The 19,114-nt window shown below is 38.8% G+C and overlaps 1 protein-coding gene across 4 annotated transcripts in view; it reads right to left on the bottom strand.

Annotated features, from left to right (window-relative positions):
• Positions 1–8,851: 8,851 nt before the first annotated feature.
• The window catches only part of LOC148114229 (uncharacterized), a 202,125-nt gene continuing 191,862 nt past the window's right edge, over positions 8,852–19,114 (bottom strand). For 3 of the 4 annotated variants that reach the window (XR_015733933.1, XR_015733931.1, XM_087892503.1), the window contains 2 exons: positions 10,205–10,340; positions 8,852–9,165 (listed from right to left, as the gene is read on the bottom strand). Coding sequence is in view for 1 of the 4 variants with exons in the window: in XM_087892503.1 (XP_087748629.1) it covers positions 9,072–9,165; positions 10,205–10,340 (230 nt within the window). In the remaining 3 variants the exon portion in view is untranslated. Of the gene's footprint in view, positions 9,166–10,151; positions 10,341–19,114 lie in introns of all 4 variants that reach the window. The other variant, XR_015733932.1, reaches the window with a different exon arrangement.

Below are 19,114 nucleotides of genomic sequence, written 5' to 3'. Positions count from 1 at the left end.
CCTCAGGGATAGCTCAGATTTGAAAAAATTGATTCTTTTTTGGGCTTTTCAGACTGTGGGTTACATGAATATGTATTTGTTTTGCATATCTAAGCTCTGTGTCAAAAGTTATGTCTTCTGGTTGAATGCAGTCCTACTGCCAATTCTGAGAGCCACTTTGGTCTAACTCCTCAGGGAAAGCTCAGATTTGAAAATTGTGTGTTTTTGGTATTTTCATACCTTGCATAACATGAATATGTATTTCTATTGAAAATCTGAGCTTGTGTCCAAAGTTAAGTTTTCTGGCTGAATTGAGCCCCACTGCCAATTCTGATGCCCTATTTGGTCTCACTCCTCAGGCAAACCTCGTAGTTGAAAATTGAATGTGTTTTTGCCCTTTTTCAGACCGTGGGGAACATGAATATGTGTTTCTTCTGCATATCTGAGCTCTGTGTCAAAAGTTATGCTTTCTGGTTTAATTGAGCCCTACTGCCAATTCTGAGAGTCACTTTGGTCTAACTCCTCAGGGATAGCTCAGATTTGAAAAAATTGACTCTTTTTTGGGCTTTTCAGACTGTGGGGTACATGAATATGTGTTTGTTTTGCATATCTAAGCTCTGTGTCAAAAGTTATATTTTCTGGTTGAATGCAGTCCTACTGCCAATTCTGAGACACACTTTGGTCTAACTCCTCAGGCAAACGTCGTAGTTGAAAATTGAATGTGTTTTTGCCCTTTTTCAGTCCATGGGGAACATGAATATGTGTTTCTTCTGCATATCTGAGCTCTGTGTCAAAAGTTATGTTTTCTGGCTGAATTGAGCCCTACTGTCAATTCTGAGAGACACTTTGGTCTAAGTCCTCAGGGATAGCTCAGATTTGAAAAAATTGACTCTTTTTTGGGCTTTTCAGACTGTGGGTTACATGACTATGTATTTGTTTTGCATATCTAAGCTCTGTGTCAAAAGTTATGTCTTCTGGTTGAATGCAGTCCTACTGCCAATTCTGAGAGCCACTTTGGTCTAACTGTTCAGGGAAAGCTCAGATTTGAAAATTGTGTCTTTTTGGTGTTTTCATACCTTGCATAACATGAATATGTGTTTCTATTGAAAATCTGAGCTTGTGTCCAAAGTTAAGTTTTCTGCTGAATTGAGCCCCACTGCCAATTCTGATGCCCTTTGTTCTAACTCCTCAGGCAAACCTCGTACTTGAAAATTGAATGTGTTTTTGCCCTTTTTCAGACTGTGGGGAACATGAATATGTGTTTGTTCTTCAAATCTGGGCTCTTTTTTTTTTTTTTAGTTTGATTTATATGCCCCCTTTCTCCGGAGACTCAGGGCGGCTTACAATACGTTAAGCTCTCTGTCAAATGTTCCGTTTTCTGACTGAATTGAGCCCTATTGCCAATTCTGAGAGACACTTTGGTCTATCTCCTCAGGGATAACTCAGATTTGAAAAATTTGTCTGTTTTTTGGGCTTTTCAGACTGTGGGGTACATGAATATGTGTTTCTTCTGCAAACCTGAGCTCTGTGTCAAAAGTTATGTTTTCTGGCTGAATTGAGCCCCACTGCCAATTCTGAGAGACACTTTGGTCTAACTCCTCAGTCATAGCTCAGATTTGAAAAAAATTACTGCTTTTTGGGCTTTTCAAACTGTGGGGTACATGAATATGTATTTGTTTTGCATATCTAAGCTCTGTGTCAAGAGTTATGTCTTCTGGTTGAATGCAGTCCTACTGCCAATTCTGAGAGCCACTTTGGTTTAACTGTTCAGGGAAAGCTCAGATTTGAAAATTGTGTCTTTTTGGTATTTTCATACCTTGCATAACATGAATATGTGTTTCTTCTGCAAATCTGAGCTCTGTGTCAAAAGTTCCGCTTTCTGGCTGAATTGAGCCCTACTGCCAATTCTGAGAGACACTTTGGTTTAACTCCTCAAGGAAACCTCGTACTTGAAAATTGAATGTGTTTTTGCCCTTTTTCAGACCGTGGGAAACATGAAGATGTGTTTCCTCTGCAAATCTGAGCTCGGTGTCAAAAGTTATGTTTTCAGGTTTAATTGCGCCCTACTGCCAATTCTGAGAGACACTTTGGTCTAACACCTCAGGGATAGCTCAGATTTGAAAAATTGACTGTTTTTTGGGCTTTTCAAACTGTGGGGTAAATTAATATGTGTTTGTTTTGCATATCTAAGCTCTGTGTCAAAAGTTAGTTTTCTGGTTTAATTGAGTCCTACTGCCAATTCTGATGCCCTTTGGTCTAACTCCTCAGGCAAACCTCGTATTTGAAATTTGAATGTGTTTTTGCCCTTTTTCAGACCGTGGGAAACATGAATATGTATTTATTCTGCAAATCTGAGCTCTGTGTCAAAAGTTCCGTTTTCTGGCTGAATTGAGCCCTACTGCCAATTCTGAGAGACACTTTGGTCTATCTCCTCAGGGAAAGCTCAAATTTGAAAAAAATTGTCTGTTTTTTGGGCTTTTCAGATTGTGGGGTACATGAATATGTGTTTGTTTTGCATATCTAAGCTTGTGCAAAAATGATGTTTTCTGGCTGAATTGAGCCCCACTGCCAATTCTGAGATAAACTTTGGTCTAACACCTCAAGGAAACCTTGTACTTGAAAATTGAATGTGTTTTTCCCCTTTTTCAAACTGTGGGGAACATGAATATGTGTTTCTATTGAAAATCTGAGCTTGTGTCCAAAGTAAACTTTTCTGGCTGAATTAAGCCCACTGCCAATTCTGATGCCCTTTGTTCTAACTCCTCAGGCAAACCTCGTAGTTGAAAATTGAATGTGTTTTTGCCCTTTTTAACACCGTGGGAAACATGAATATGTGTTTCTTCCGTATATCTGAGCTCTGTGTCAAAAGTTATGTTTTCTGGTTTAACTGAGCCCTACTGCCAATTCTGAGAGACACTTTGGTCTAACTCCTCAGGGATAGCTCAGATTTGAAAAAATTGACTGTTTTTTGGGCTTTTCAAACTGTGGGGAACATGAATATGTTTTTGTTTTGCATATCTAAGCTCTGTGTCAAGAGTTATATTTTCTGGTTGAATGCAGTCCTACTGCCAATTCTGATGCCCTTTGGTCTAACTCCTCAGGCAAACCTCGTACTTCAAAATTGAATGTGTTTTTGCCCTTTTTCACACCGTGGGAAACATGAATATGTGTTTTTTTCGTATATCTGAGCTCTGTGTCAAGAGTTATATTTTCTGGTTGAATGCAGTCCTAGTGCCAATTCTGAGAGACACTTTGGTCTAACTCCTCAGGCAAACCTCGTACTTGAAATTTGAATGTGTTTTTGCCCTTTTTCACACCGTGGGAAACATGAATATGTGTTTTTTTCGTATATCTGAGCTCTGTGTCAAGAGTTATATTTTCTGGTTGAATGCAGTCCTAGTGCCAATTCTGAGAGACACTTTGGTCTAACTCCTCAGGCAAACCTCGTACTTGAAATTTGAATGTGTTTTTGCCCTTTTTCAGACCGTGGGAAACATGAATATGTGTTTCTTCTGCAAAATTGGGGTTTGTGTCAAAAGTTATGTTTTCTGGTTGAACGTAGTCCTACTGCCAATTCTGAGAGACACTTTGATCTATCTCCTCAGGGAAAGCTCAGATTTGAAAAAAATTGTCTGTTTTTTGAGTTTTTCAGATTGTGGGGTACATGAATATGTGTTTGTTTTGCATATGTAAGCTTGTGCAAAAATGATGTTTTCTGGCTGAATTGAGCCCCACTTCCAATTCTGAGATAAACTTTGGTCTAACTCCTCAAGGAAACTTTGTACTTTAAAATTGAATGTGTTTTTGCCCTTTTTCAAACCGTGGGGAACATGAATATGTGTTTCTTCTGCATATCTGAGCTCTGTGTCAAAAGTTATACTTTCTGGTTTAATTGAGCCCTACTGCCAATTCTGAGAGTCACTTTGGTCTAACTCCTCAGGGATAGCTCAGATTTGAAAAAATTGACTCTTTTTTGGGCTTTTCAGACTGTGGGGTACATGAATATGTGTTTCTTCTGCATATCTGAGCTCTGTGTCAAAAGTTATGCTTTCTGGCTGAACTGAGCCCTACTGCCAATTCTGAGAGACACTTTGGTCTAACTCCTCAGGCAAACCTCGTACTTGAAATTTGAATGTGTTTTTGCCCTTTTTCAGACCGTGGGAAACATGAATATGTGTTTCTTCTGCGAAATTGGGGTTTGTGTCAAAAGTTATGTTTTCTGGTTGAATGCAGTCCTACTGCCAATTCTGAGAGACACTTTGGTCTATCTCCTCAGGGAAAGCTCAGATTTGAAAAAAATTGTCTCTTTTTTGGGTTTTTCAGATTGTGGGGTACATGAATATGTGTTTGTTTTGCATATCTAAGCTTGTGCAAAAATGATGTTTTCTGGTTGAATGCAGTCCTACTGCCTATTCTGAGATACAGCTTTGGTCTAACTCCTCAGGGAAAGCTCAGATTTGAAAATTGTGTGTTTTTTGTATTTTCATACCTTGCATAACATGAATATGTGTTTCTTTTGAAAATCTGAGCTTGCGTCCAAAGTTAAGTTTTCTGGCTGAATTGAGACCCACTGCCAATTCTGAAATAAACTTTGGTCTAACTCCTCAAGGAAACCTCGTACTTGAAAATTGCATGTGTTTTTGCCGTGGGGAACATGAATATGTGTTTCTTCCGTATATCTGAGCTCTGTGTCAAAAGTTTTGTTTTCTGGTTTAATTGAGCCCTACTGCCAATTCTGAGAGACACTTTGGTCTAACTTCTCAGGGATAGCTCAGATTTGAAAAAAATGTTGTTTGGGCTTTTCAGACTGTGGGGTACATGAATATGTGTTTGTTTTGCATATCTAAGCTCTGTGTCAAAAGTTATGTTTTCTGGCTGAATTGAGCACTACTGCCAATTCTGAGAGGCACTTTGGTCTGTCTCCTCAGGGAAAGCTCATATTTGAACAAATTGTCTATTTTTGGTCTTTTCAGACTGTGGGATACATGAATGAGTTTGTCAAATCTGAGCTCTTTTTTTTTTTTATTTGATTTATATGCCGCCTTTCTCCGGAGACTTAGGGCAGCTTACAATACGTTAAGCTCTGTGTCAAAAGTCATGTTTTCTGGCTGAATTGAGCCCTACTGCCAATTCTGAGAGACACTTTGGTCTAACTCCTCAGGGATAGCTCAGATTCGAAAAAAATGTTGTTTGGGCTTTTCAGACTGTGGGGTACCTGAATATGTGTTTGTTTTGCATATCTAAGCTCTGTGTCAAAAGTTAAAGTTTTCTGGCTGAATTGAGCCCTACTGCCAATTCTGAGAGGCACTTTGGTCTATCTCCTCAGGGAAAGCTCAGATTTGAACAAATTGTCTGTTTTTGGGCTTTTCAGACTGTGGGATACATGAATGAGTTTGTTTTGCATATCTAAGTTCTGTGTCAAAAGTTATGTTTTCTAGCTGAATTGAGGCCCACTGCCAATTCTGAGATACACTTTGGTCTATCTCCTCAGGGAAAGCTCAGATTTGAACAAATTGTCTGTTTTTGGGCTTTTCAGACTGTGGGATACATGAATGAGTTTGTTTTGCATATTTAAGCTCTGTGTCAAAAGTTATGTTTTCTAGCTGAATTGAGCCCCACTGCCAGTTCTGAGATACACTTTGGTCTAACTCCTCAAGGAAACCTCGTACTTGAAAATTGAGTGTGTTTTTGCCCTTTTTCACACCGTGGGAAACATGAATATGTGTTTCTTCCGTATATCTGAGCTCTGTGTCAAAAGTTATGTTTTCTGGTTTAATTGAGCCCTACTGCCAATTTTGAGAGACACTTTGGTCTAACTCCTCAGGCAAACCTTGTAGTTGAAAATTGAATGTGTTTTTGCCCTTTTTCAGACCGTGGGGAACATGAATATGTGTTTCTTCTTCAAATCTGAGCTCTGTGTCAAAAGTTCCGTTTTCTGGCTGAATTGAGCCCTACTGCCAATTATGAGAGACACTTTGGTCTAACTCCTCAGGGATAGCTCAGATTTGAAAAAATTGTTGTTTGGGCTTTTCAGACTGTGGGGTACATGAATATGTGTTTGTTTTGCATATCTAAGCTCTGTGTCAAAAGTTAAGTTTTCTGGCTGAATTGAGCCCTACTGCCAATTCTGAGAGGCACATTGGTCTATCTCCTCAGGGAAAGCTCAGATTTGAACAAATTGTCTGTTTTTGGGCTTTTCAGACTGTGGGATACATGAATGAGTTTGTTTTGCATATCTAAGCTCTGTGTCAAAAGTTATGTTTTCTAGCTGAATTGAGCCCCACTGCCAGTTCTGAGATACACTTTGGTCTAACTCCTCAAGGAAACCTCGTACTTGAAAATTGAACATGTTTTTGCCCTTTTTCACACCGTGGGAAACATGAATATGTGTTTCTTCCGTATATCTGAGCTCTGTGTCAAAAGTTATGTTTTCTGGTTTAATTGAGCCCTACTGCCAATTCTGATGCCCTTTGGTCTAACATCTCAAGGAAACCTCGTACTTGAAAATTGAATGTGTTTTTGCCCTTTTTCACACCGTGGGGAACATGCAAATGTTCTTCTTCTGCAAATGTGAGCTCGGTGTCAAAAGTTATGTTTTCTGGCCAATTTACTGCCAATTCTGAGAGACACTTTGGTCTAACTCCTCAGGGATAGCTCAGATATGAAAAAATTGACTCTTTTTTGGGCTTTTCAAACTGTGGGGTACATGAATGTGTGTTTGTTTTGAATATCTAAGCTCTGTGTCAAAAGTTAGTTTTCTGGTTTAATTGAGCCCTACTGCCAATTCTGATGCCCTTTGGTCTAACATCTCAAGGAAACCTCGTACTTGAAAATTGAATGTGTTTTTGCCCTTTTTCACACCGTGGGGAACATGAATATGTGTTTGTTTTGCATATTTAAGCTTGATCAAAAATGATGTTTTCTGGCTGAATTGAGCCCCATTGCCAATTCTGATGCCCTTTGGTCTAACTCCTCAGGCAAACCTCGTACTTGAAATTTGAATGTGTTTTTGCCATTTTTCACTCCGTGGGGAACATTCTTCTGCATATCTGAGCTCTGTGTCAAAAGTTATGTTTTCTGTCTGAATTGACCCCTACTGCCAATTCTGAGAGGCACTTTGGTCTAACTCCTCAGGGAAAGCTCAGATTTGAAAAAAATGACTGTTTTTTGGGCTTTTCAGACTGTGGGGTACATGAATATGTGTTTGTTTTGCATATCTAAGCTCTGTGTCAAAAGTTATGTTTTCTGGTTGAATGCAGTCCTACTGCCAATTCTGAGAGACAGCTTTGGTCTAACTCCTCAGGGAAAGCTCAGATTTGATAATTGTGTGTTTTTGGTGTTTTCATACCTTGCATAACATGAATTAAGGCTTTTTGGATGAAAATATGGTGGATTATGCAAAATATTTTAAAGAAAAAGATTAAATTTACACCAGTTTTTTTTTTGTTGGGAATAGTTACGGATTGTACTGTAATAGAAACTAAGTTGGTTTTGAATTTAATAACAGCTGCAAAAAATTGTTGTAATGATTGTTAAAACTTTTTAAATAATAAAAAAAGAGAATGAGACCCCTTGACATTGGAGGACACGCCTACACCAGAAATAGCCTGAGAATTACTGAGACAGTAATACAAAATGGCCACCTCAGATTAAAAGGCACTCAGAGCAGTTAGTGTTGTATAATAACTGGAGGAAAAACCCCCCTTAAACTAGAAAGGCATCTGAATAAGGAGATCCTGTCCAGGCACAATGCTTGCTGCCAAGCGCAATGCGCTATCAAAAGTGCACACAATGCGCAATAGAGTCGAGTAGTAGACCAGGGAATACAAGGCTCCTGAAGGTCTCAAAATGGCGCCCAATGGTCAGGCCACAGAGCTGAACAATCAAAATGGTGGCCAACAGATTATCAATGGAGTGCGAAGCTCCTGACCAGCAGAAAACAGCTCCCAGGTTCAGCCTATGAAGTGCGAAGCTTCCAGCAAAACAACAGCTCCAAACAGCACCGAATGGCAAGGCAATGGAGTCCGAAGCTCCTGGCGCTGAAATGGGATCTCAAAGGCTCCACTCGTCGAAAGGCGGCGGCAAGCAGCTTGGCAATGGAGCGCGAAGCTCCTGATCCCAAAGCGGTGTTTCTGCAGCCAGGCGATGGAGTGCGAACCTCCTGTCAGCCGAATCCTCCTCCCAGCCAGTAAAGGGAGCGCGAAGCTCCTGTAAATCCAAATGCCGCAGAGAACAGGCAAATGGAGTGCAAAGCTCCTGAGGCAATCGGTAACAAATTGCCTTAGAAATGCTGCCTTGAGCTGGGATAGCCGCGGGGGTCTGGCCAGTTGATCGTCGCAACGGACGGCGTAGCCCCCAATGGAGCACGAAGCTCCTCACCAGGTCCCTGGTTGAACAAATGTCAACACCAATCTCTCAGGAGAAATGCCTCACAGTCAAAGAGAGAATGGATCCACCCAGGCAGGCAAGCCTGCAGGGGAAAAGGAAGAAGCCACACAAGGCCAAGTTCCCTGTAACTCACAGTTCAAAGAAATAGAAATCCAAATAACCAAATACAGAAGGAAAACAGCAACCAGGAAAGTAGAAGAAAGCTGGAAAGCCCGAGACGTCTGTCCAGTCTGAAGGACTGAGACAAAAGCTGGGGATGCCCAGCAACAAGGGTGGAGCTTCAATTTGATACAGACTCAGTCCTTCAATCTGAACAGGTGAGAACACCCATTCCTGGCTGCTGTCTCCACCCACAATGGAGAATGGATATCTAACAGGACGACAGATAAAAAACAATATGAGGATCATAATGAACACTCTGGAATTCTACGAAGTATATCCTGAAAAGCAAGTTACACTGGTTTTCCTTGATGCCCAAAAAGCATTCGATAATTTAAATTGGAAATTTATTACAATGCAATTGAAACTTATAGAATTTGGGACAAAATTTTGGGAGTAGAATTTGAGAGGAGTTGATGTCGCGACAGAATGGTTGGAGGATTCCTGGGCTCCAGGATCATTGGCGAAACCCTCGCTGCTGGACAGTCCTTTTTGGACCTCACAGTCTTGTTTTGACTGTGATAGTGGAGGGTACATCCTGATGATCAGCAACACTGCAAAGTCCCTGGCTGATCCGGGAGAAGCCCTTTTTCCAGCAGCACGGTGGCAGCCATAGTAGCTGCTGAAGTTGGGACAGCTCTGGAAGAAGAATAGAAGGACAGTGAGTCGATGCGGTGAGAGATTTTCAATTTAAATTAATATAAAGAACATCCTGAGATTGAAGTGGTAATTAAATCAGAGATAAAAGGAAATTAAGCGGCAAAATTAAGTTGGAGTTATTTTTTTATTCTGAAAACATTTACACTGGTGGAGTTTTAAACTTTTGTTTTGTTTTTGACCGGGACTGGATTGAAAAGGACTGACAGAACTGAGAGTCATTTTTAAGCCTTTGTGCCATTTATTTAAAACATTTTCCTTTTGGGATTTAATTTTTTCTTTTCCTTTTCTGAAGATAGTTCTAATTTTTCATTTGTTATTTTACTGACAAAGAACTTTTGGATTATATTAATGGGGAAGATAGAAGAGTGTGTAATACTACCATCTACTGGATAAGAAATTTTGTTATTCTTTTCTATTTAAGTAGCAAATTGAAACAATTGTTTTACATTGTTGCTACAACTCAAGGACTCTGAACTTTCTTGCTGATAAGATTGTTGGAAGCACATCTGAGGAAGTTGGAACTATCTATATTGTTTACTCAAGTGCTCTTCGGGGAACTATCAGAAGTAGGAGTCTGAGGCAGAATGAGAGAGATCTGTTAATGTTTGAGCAGAAGTACTGCAGAAGAACCTGAAACTTTTTTCTATTCTCTATTACTTTTTTTTTGTTCCTGTTAAGTGACAACTTTCTGTACACTTCCCCTGCTTAAATAATATCTCTGATGGACTTTTCTTTCTTTGTCCATATATAACCGAATTGGATTAAGGTGTAAAAGTGCCTGAAGATTTATTTTTGATTTTTATTTTTCTCTTTTGTTGGCTATTTGGCTTTTCTTTTCTTTCTTTTCTTTCCCTTTTTTAATTTGACCTTCCTTTATCTTATTTTTATTGACATTGGGATTAATTCAATTTTTTTCTTCAAAGTGGATTAGGGTTTTGAAGAGCCTGAAGAATTGTTTATTTTACTTTTTTCCCTCTTTTTTTTCTCTTTCTTTCCTTTTCTTCCCCATATCCTTTACTTTTTTGGCTTTTTCTTTTTGTTCTGGTCTTTGGTGACTACTGGACAGAATGAGTAGAAAAGTAGCGGCAGTTGAATCTTCCTCAACCACACTCTCCTCGTCGCCATCTGTAGGACCAGGATCAATTCAGACGATGCTTCAGCAGGAGAAGGATAGAGAAAAAGAGAAAGAGAAAGATACGGCATTACAGATGATTTTTCAAACAGTCCAGAGAATGGAACAATAACAACTTAAGACAGACAAAAAAGTTGCGAGTATACAGCAAATGATGTTGAAATATGAAGAGAGACTTCAAAAGCTTGAGAAAAATGAGGAGCAAAAGGAGGAAAAAAATTAAAGATATAGATAATAGATTGGGAGAAGTTGAACGTGACAGGAGTGGATTAATTGGATGGGAGATGGACAGATTAGAATTTTATCTCAGATTTCAAAATGTAAAAGAAGAGAAAGGAGAGAATTTGGCAGAAATAATGATAGGAATTTTGGCTGAAGCACTAGAAATTACCAAGTTCGGTCAGATTCAGAAAAGCTGGCCCTCCAACCACTTTCCGCTTTCAGTGCTTCATCTCCCTCAGATCCTTGGTAAACCAAGGAGCCAAGTGAGATCGGCGCCGAGTCAGAAGCCGCAAAGGCACGACCCGGTCCAAAGCTCCAGCAGCCGCCCTATCCCAGGCGGCCGCCAGATCTTCGGTCAAGTCATGAGCCAGAGCCTCAGGGAATGGCCCAAGCTCCATCTGGAACCTATCCGGATCGATCAGGCGCCTGGGGCGGAACCACCTCATCGGTTCCGCCTCCCTGCAGTGGGGTGTAGAGGTTCGAAGGTCGAAGTGAAGGAGAGAATGATCTGATTATGACAAGGACTCAATCACTATATCCCTTATATTAAGTTCACTCAGACACTGATCAGAGACAAAAACCAAGTCCAGAGTGTTTCCGCCCATGTGAGTAGGGCCATGAACTAACTGGGTCAGGTCCATAGCCATCATGGAAGCCATGAACTCCCGAGCTGTCTCAGACGCTTCACCGACGGATGGCAGGTTAAAATCCCCCATGACCATAAGCCTAGGGGTATCAACCGCCACCCCGGCTATAACATTGAGCAGTTTGGGCAGGGCCGCTCTCTTGTGGCAGGGAGCCAGGCACGTAATCAGCAAGCCCATCTGTACCCCATGACCCCTCTTCACAAGGAGGGACTCACATCCAGCAATCTGAGGAACACTGCTCAAAGACAGTGAGCGTGCACTCCCGCAACCAGGTATGGCCCCCTGCTCCCACTGTATCTGCCCCTCCCACCCACAGTACTGATGTAATGGCCCTCATGGGTACAAACTCTAACCCCCTCCTTGACCCCGAGCCCCGCACCTCCCATGCCGTGATCTTCCAGTCAGACCAGGCCCCACCCTCAGTGGGTTATCCCCCAAACCCACAACTCTAGTTCCAATCCAACCCTTCCCCCCCGGAACCCCTTAAAAATTGAGTTAAAAATTTGGATAAAAAAATCCTCAACCTCCTCTTCACCGCATGCCACCTCTCGGTGTTCCAAAACCCGTCATCAAGGTAGGCCCTCGATACTGTGGAGGGCCAGGCCTGCGAGAGGGGGGAGTCTCACAGCACAAGAAGCTCGGCTGCTGAATACATCCAGGTAGCCAGGGGTAAAGATGGTATGTGGCCAGGGATTCAGCAATGATAGTCAGAAAAAAAAGGTCCCGGAGAAAGAATACAAAGCCATTAGGTGCAGGTCACCTGGACTCCATTGTCCTCTCATGACAATGGAGAGGAGTCTCAAGCCATTTGAAGTAACTGGAGAGTGAGATAAACCGAAAGCACCCTCTCACGGTGGCTGGCATTAAAGCAGATGGACTGTCATATTCGGTAGTAGAACAGCAGTAGGGAACCGGCTCCCTCAGTACCCGCAGCCCAGAGGCTAAGAACTCTCCTTACGGCAAAAGGCATAGAATGGAATACAGAGCCGAGACAAGGAATCAGACTGATGGCAATATCAAAGAGAGAATAAGATGGATCCAGAGGAGGGTATTTCGGAGCGGGCGGAATCAGTCCGGATGGCAGGTGACCATAATAATGCCTGAAACTAGGCCACAGGGGAAGGAGAGACAGTACAAGGGTGACCAACCAGCCACTCCTCCACAGCCATCCAGCCCTTCCGGTCTCCCTCAGGTCTTCCAACGGTCACACAGTTCACATAGTTCACACAGTTCATACTCCCAGGTTTCACACAGTTCATACTCCCAGGTTACTCTACAGGGATCTCCAACTGGAGCAATTCCACGATGATAGACCGCCAATGAATACCTTCCACTCCCAACAGCTGATGATTCAACCAGGCCGTCGCTGCTCCTCTTGGTGCTGTCCCAGCGGCCGCCATCACAGCCGCTGCACTGCCGCTGCCGCCACCAGCAACCACATCATTCCCCAGGCCCTCCACGAGCTCCCGGGGATCTGACGAAGGCTGCTGCGTTGCCGCTGCGTCGATGCAAAATTTTTGGGACACAATGAAGGCCTATGCTAGAGGTTTGATAATGGACTATACAAGGAAGAGAAATGTTAAGAAAAGACAAACACATAAAATATTGGAAAATAATTACAAGAGATTTGAAAAAGAGCTTCAGAAATGTCCACAAAAAAATGATATTAAAATGAAAATGGATATAATAAAACACAACTGGAGAAAGAAGAATTTGCTCAAAAAATTAGAAGCACTAAAAAGAACTACTTTGAGAATGCCAATAAACCAGGAAGATGGTTAGCATACAAATTGAAAAAAGAGAGAGAATCAAGAAAAATAATACAATTAATCGATGACCAAGGGCAAAGTAAATTTAGAAATAAAGAGAAGAAAAAAATTATACAGGATTACTATAGACAACTGTATGAGAAAGAAAAGATAGAGGAGGAAAATGTGACAAGGTATCTTCAAAATGCAAATTTACCGCAGATTCCTAAAGATATTGAGGAGATGCTAGAGGGAAACATAATGATGATGGAATTAACTTAAGCAATTAAGAAACCAAAGAATGGAAAAGCACCAGGGCCAGATGGTTTGCCAGCCTATATCCCTGCTAAATTCAGATTATAAAATCTTTGCTTCAATATTGGCAGAAAGATTTAAAAGATACTTAAATAATTTTATACACTCAGATCAAAATGGGCTTCTGCCAAAAAGACAAATTAGAGATAATATGAGAATAATTCTGGACATTTTGGAATACTATGAAGCCCGTCCTTGTCACTGCGTTTTTTATTTACCAGCTGAGCTCATTATTTCTGGACTGTCAGACTTTCCGTAGCTTGCCAAGAATCCTTATCAGTAAGCTAAACTGCGCATGTGTCATCTATCCAAATTCCTTCACACTTTTTCCTTTGTTCTCTTGCCCAGAAGTCCGACTGCTGAGAAGCAGCCGGCATGAACTTTTATTCAAAATGTAACAATTAATTTTCTTAGTTAGTGAGGTGTTTTATTTTCTTTATAACAAATAAATGAGTTTTTTTAGAAAATATCTTCGGGTTTTGTTTTCTTAAAGTATACTTGCAAGGAAATGTCTCGCTCCTCCCCTCGTAATCAGGTGCGATTATCCCAAAAGCAGAATGGGATTAATCAATGCCCTGACAATCCTGAGAAGCAAATGGCTCTGATATTTTTAGATGTACAGAAAGCTTTTGACAACGTAAACTGGCGATTTATGTTACTTCAAATAGAACAGATGGGCTTTGGCAGAAAATTTATTGAAGCAATAGAAGCTATATCATAAACAAACGGCAAATGTAATGATAAATGGAGAATTGACAGATTCTATTGAGATAAAAAAAGGCACCAGACAAGGATGTCTATTGTCCCCTCTGCTGTTCATATTAACATTAGAAGTCTAAACAGAAATATTAGAGAAGAAAAAGCCATAAAGGGAATGAAAATTCAAAAAGAAGAATACAAATGGCAAGCATTTGCAGATGACCTGGTCTTTATTCTTGAAGAACCATTAACATCAATAACTATATTGATAGATAAAATTGGAGAGTTTGGGAAAGTAGCTGGTTTGAAAATTAATAAAGACAAAACGAAGATACAAGACTTGTATCCTATTGGGTGACTGGAATGGTGTTTTGGATGTAAAAAAGGATAAGAAAGGACCTAAGCAAAATGTTTTAACAAAAGCAAGATTGCCCAAGTCGTTTTTGGAGGTGATGGACGATTTGGCGTGAAAGAAACCCAGAAGAAAAAGATTTTACTTTTTTTTCGGATAGACACCAATCCTTTTCAAGGATTGATTTTATACTAATTACTAATGATCTTTTTTCTAGGGTGAAGAATATGAAGATTTGTTCAAGAACATTGACAGACCATAGTCCAGTTTGGTTGGAACTGGAGTATGGAAAAGGGCCTAGGAGGTCCTGGAGGTTAAATGATAATTTGTTTAGATATGAAGAAAATGTAAAAGAGTGTAAAAAATTTATGAAGGAATTTTTTGTTATGAATATGCAAAAGGGTACATCTATGGAAATGGTATGGGATACAAGTAAAGCACATATGAGAGGCATTTTGATATATTTGAATAATAAATATTAGAAAAAAACAGGGGGAAAAAAGAAAAGAATTAGAAGAAGAGATTAGAAAACAGGAACGAGCTTTGATAGCTAATCCAATGGATAAGAAAATTAAAGAGGCAATTAATTTACTGAAAGGTCAATTTAATATGTTAATAGCAGATCAAGTGGCAACTAACTTACAATATGCTAAACATAATACTTTCTGTAGCGCTAATAAACCAGGTAGGTGGTTAGCATATATGTTAAGGAAAAAGCAGAAATCAAGGACTATAGAGAAAATAAAACACAAGGGTAAAGAGCAACAATTGATTAAAAAAAATTTTTTTTAGAGTTTTATTCAAGGCTGTATGGCGGTGAGAAAATTCAAGATATAGATATAGATAGATATTTGCAGATAGAAAACATTTACATAACTTCAAAAGAGCAGAGGGATAGTTTAAATCAATTGATAACTTCCGAGGAAATTTTGTTTGCAATTAAGCAGTTGAAATTAAGCAGTTGAAAGTGGGTAAAGCCCCTGGGACAGATGGTTTGACAGCTGTTTACTATAAAAGCTTACAGGAGGAAATGGTGGAACCACTGAAGGAATTATTCAATAATATACAACAAGGAGGAGAGGTACCTCCAACTTGGAAGACCCCAGAGGGTCAGGATCATACAGATCCAAAAAACTATAGGCCGATTTCACTTTTAAATACAGATTATAAGATTTTTGCTAAAATATTAGCAAATAGATTAATGACAGTTATGCAGCAAATGATTCATCATGATCAAACTGGTTTTATAAATGGTAGACAAATGAAAAGTAAAAGGCAAGTTGTTAATTTACTAGAGTATTTGGGAAGGAACAACCAGGTTCCCGCAGTGCTAGTATTTTTGGATGCTGAGAAAGCCTTTGATAGATTGAATTGACATTTTTTATTAAAATTAATAGAAAGGATGCAACTTGGAGAACATTTTATACAATCTATTAAGGCAATATATCAAAAACAAACAGCGCAAATAATAATCAATGGTGGTTTAACAGATATTTTTAATATAGAAAAAGGAACAAGGCAAGGTTGTCCCCCGTCTCCATTATTGTTTATTTTGATGCTGGAAATCTTACTGAGTAAAATATGTGGGACGGATACAATAAAGGGAATTAAAATTAGACAGCATGAGTATAAGCTACGGCATTTGTGGATGACCTGGTTGTTACATTAGCCCAACCAGTACAATCGATTACAGCCTTGATGGATATAATTAACTTATATGGACAAGTATCTGGTTTTAAAATAAATACAGCTAAAACAAAGATAATAGCTAAAAATATGACTAGAAGCCAAAAAGAAGAGATAGAAAAGGTAACAGGATTTGAGATAGCTAAGAAGGTTAAATATTTAGGGGTTTATATTATGACTACAAATACGAAATAATATCAGCACAACTATGAACCGTTATGGCAAAAAATACAGAAAGAGATGGAAAATTGGAAAAAACTACAACTGTCTTTGCTGGGAAGGATAGCTGCAGTAAAATGAATGTTTTACCAAGGTTTTTATTTTTTTTTCAAATGATACCTATACTTAGAAAAGATGAAAATTTGAAGGAATGGCAGAAGGGCATAAATAAATTTGTTTGGGCAGGGAAAAAAACGCGAATAAATCAAAAGATAATACAAGATACACGAGAAAGAGGAGGTCTTAAATTGCCCAATTTAAGATTGTACTACGAAGCCGCTGCCCTCTCAGCAATTACTGATTGGATAAATTTAACGGAGGAAAGGATATTAAATATTGAAGGATATGGTCTGGTCTACGGCTGGCATGCTTATTTATTGTATGACAAGAAAGTAGATAAGACTTTTAAAAGTCATATATTAAGAAATGCTCTATTACGTGTCTGGAAAAAGTATCAATATAAATTAAATGATAAGTTACCAATATGGACAGTACCCAGACATGCGATAGAGAATATAAATTTGGAGCAAAAGCAAGATAAGACTACATACAAAGAACTCCTTTATAAAGAAGGAGTTAGACTACAATTAAAACCTATGGAGCAATTAAGAGAAGAAGGAATAGTTAGAACTTAGTTTCAATATGGGCAGCTGCAGGCCAGATGGAGAAAAGATCAAAAAATTGGTATTTCGCAACAGGATGAGAATTTGATAAAACAAATAAGAGACAAAAGTCAAATGCATATTAAAAGGTTGTATAATGTGTTTGTGGAAATAGATTCAGAAACAGAGCTAGTCAAGGACTGTATGATAAAATGGGCACAAAACATAGGAGAACCAATAATGATGGAAAAATGGGAAAAGATATGGGTTAGAAATGTAAGATTTACACAAACCCAAAACTTAAGAGAGAACTTTTATAAAATGATTTATAGATGGCATTTAGATCCAAAAAAACTAGCCTGTATGTATCCAAACTTACAACCTAAGTGTTGGCGATGTGAATGTGAAGATGCTACGTATTTTCATATATGGTGGACATGTAAAAAAATTAAGGCTTTTTGGATAAAAATATGGTGAATTATGCAAAATATTTTAAAGAAAAAGATTAAATTTACACCACAGTTTTTTTTGTTGGGAATAGTTACGGATTGTACTGTAATAGAAACTAAGTTGGTTTTGAATTTAATAACAGCTGCCAGGTTACTGGTGGCACAGTATTGGAAGAAGGAAGATTCACCTACTATTGAGGAATGGACATTAAAAGTTGTGCATTTGGCAGAAATGGCAAAAATTTCATCATACCTTAAAGACTATTCAAACGAAAGATACATAACAGAATGGAGAAGATGGATTGACTATATTCAAAACAAGTATCAGACTAAGAAGATTCATATAGCTTATGAGTGAAACATTTTTAACTTTTAGCTTATGTTTATAGTGTTTTGAGTTATAAGGAGTTAAAGACCTAGAAAGAATCTGAAGTCAACAATTTGTTAGCATATTTTAGTTTTATGTTTGTGGATGCTATACCCTGTGCTTGTTCTGGGAAGTCAAGGGAGGGGGGTGGGGGGAAGGGTGAGGGGGGGATGGGTGGGAGGGTAAGGGGGGAGGGATGGAGTGAGGGGGGAAGGGTGGGGGGGAGAACATGTTTGTATTTCCTATAAAACTTTTCAATTAAAAAAAAAAGACAAAACGAAGATTTTGACTAAAAATATGTTGGTAAAGCAAAAAGAAGAATTGGCGGATGTATCAAAGATGCAGGTCACAAATAAAGTCAAATATTTGGGGATACACTTTACAGCAAGATGTAGCATGCTTAAAGAAAATAATTATAATAAACTTAAACAACAGATAGGGACAGATTTGGCGAAATGGGAAAATTTACAGCTTTCTTTGATTGGAAGGATATCAACTATTAAGATGAATATTTTGCCTAGAATTTTATATTTGTTCCAGACAATTCCAATTAGGTTGGGGAAAGACTTTTTTGAAGAATTGAATAAAATAGTGTTAAAATACATTTGGCAGGGAAAGAAGGCGAGGATAAAACTAAAGCTATTACAAGATGCTAAAATGAGAGAGGGTTTTAGGTTACCTAACTTTATTACCAAGCGACGAGTTTGATGTGGATTAAACAATGGATAATGTTAAGAAATACTAGATTATTGAATTTAGAAGGTCATGATTTGTTGATGGAGTGACATGCATTTTTATGGTATAAAGGAAAAAAAATACAGGGGTATTTTAGAAGACATCATATACGTGAGGCTTTGTTATTAAATTGGGAGAAGATTAAAAAACAACACTATTTGAAAATTCCAGTCTGGGTATCAACGACTGAAGCATTTTCATATTCAGTAGTATTTAGAAGGGAACAAATTGTTAGATATAGTGAATTAATGGATGAAAAGGGTGAACTTAAATTGAAGCAAGAACTGAAGGAACAAGGTTTTAAGATGGATTAGTTTTCTTATTTGCAAATACGTTCTAGATATGAAGAAGATCTTAAACAAGAAGGTTTTTATAATGTTTTGACCAACTTGGATAAGATTTTGATGGGTTCTGATGACTATGTAATCAAAAAATTATATGGTTACTTATTAGAGGTAAAATTGGGAGAAGAACAAGTTAAAGAAACAATGATAGCATGGGGGGAAAATTTTGGCTATGGGATCGATTTAGACAAATGGCATAAATTGTGGTTGCAAAATTATAAAATGACAATGTCTACAGCATATAAGGAGAATTTGTATAAGATGTTTTACAGGTGGCATTTACCCCTGACGAGAATAGCCAGAATGTTCAAGAACAAATCGGAGAAATGTTGGAAATGTCATCAGACTCCTGGATCATATTACCATATGTGGTGGACATGTGCAAAAGCTAAAAGATATTGGACTAAAATC

The sequence above is a fragment of the Pantherophis guttatus genome, chromosome 4 (genome assembly GCF_059756535.1).
Source record: "Pantherophis guttatus breed Tessera chromosome 4, ASM5975653v1, whole genome shotgun sequence".
NCBI classification, from domain to species: domain Eukaryota; kingdom Metazoa; phylum Chordata; class Lepidosauria; order Squamata; family Colubridae; genus Pantherophis; species Pantherophis guttatus.
This window is presented reverse-complemented; position numbering and strand designations above follow the sequence as displayed.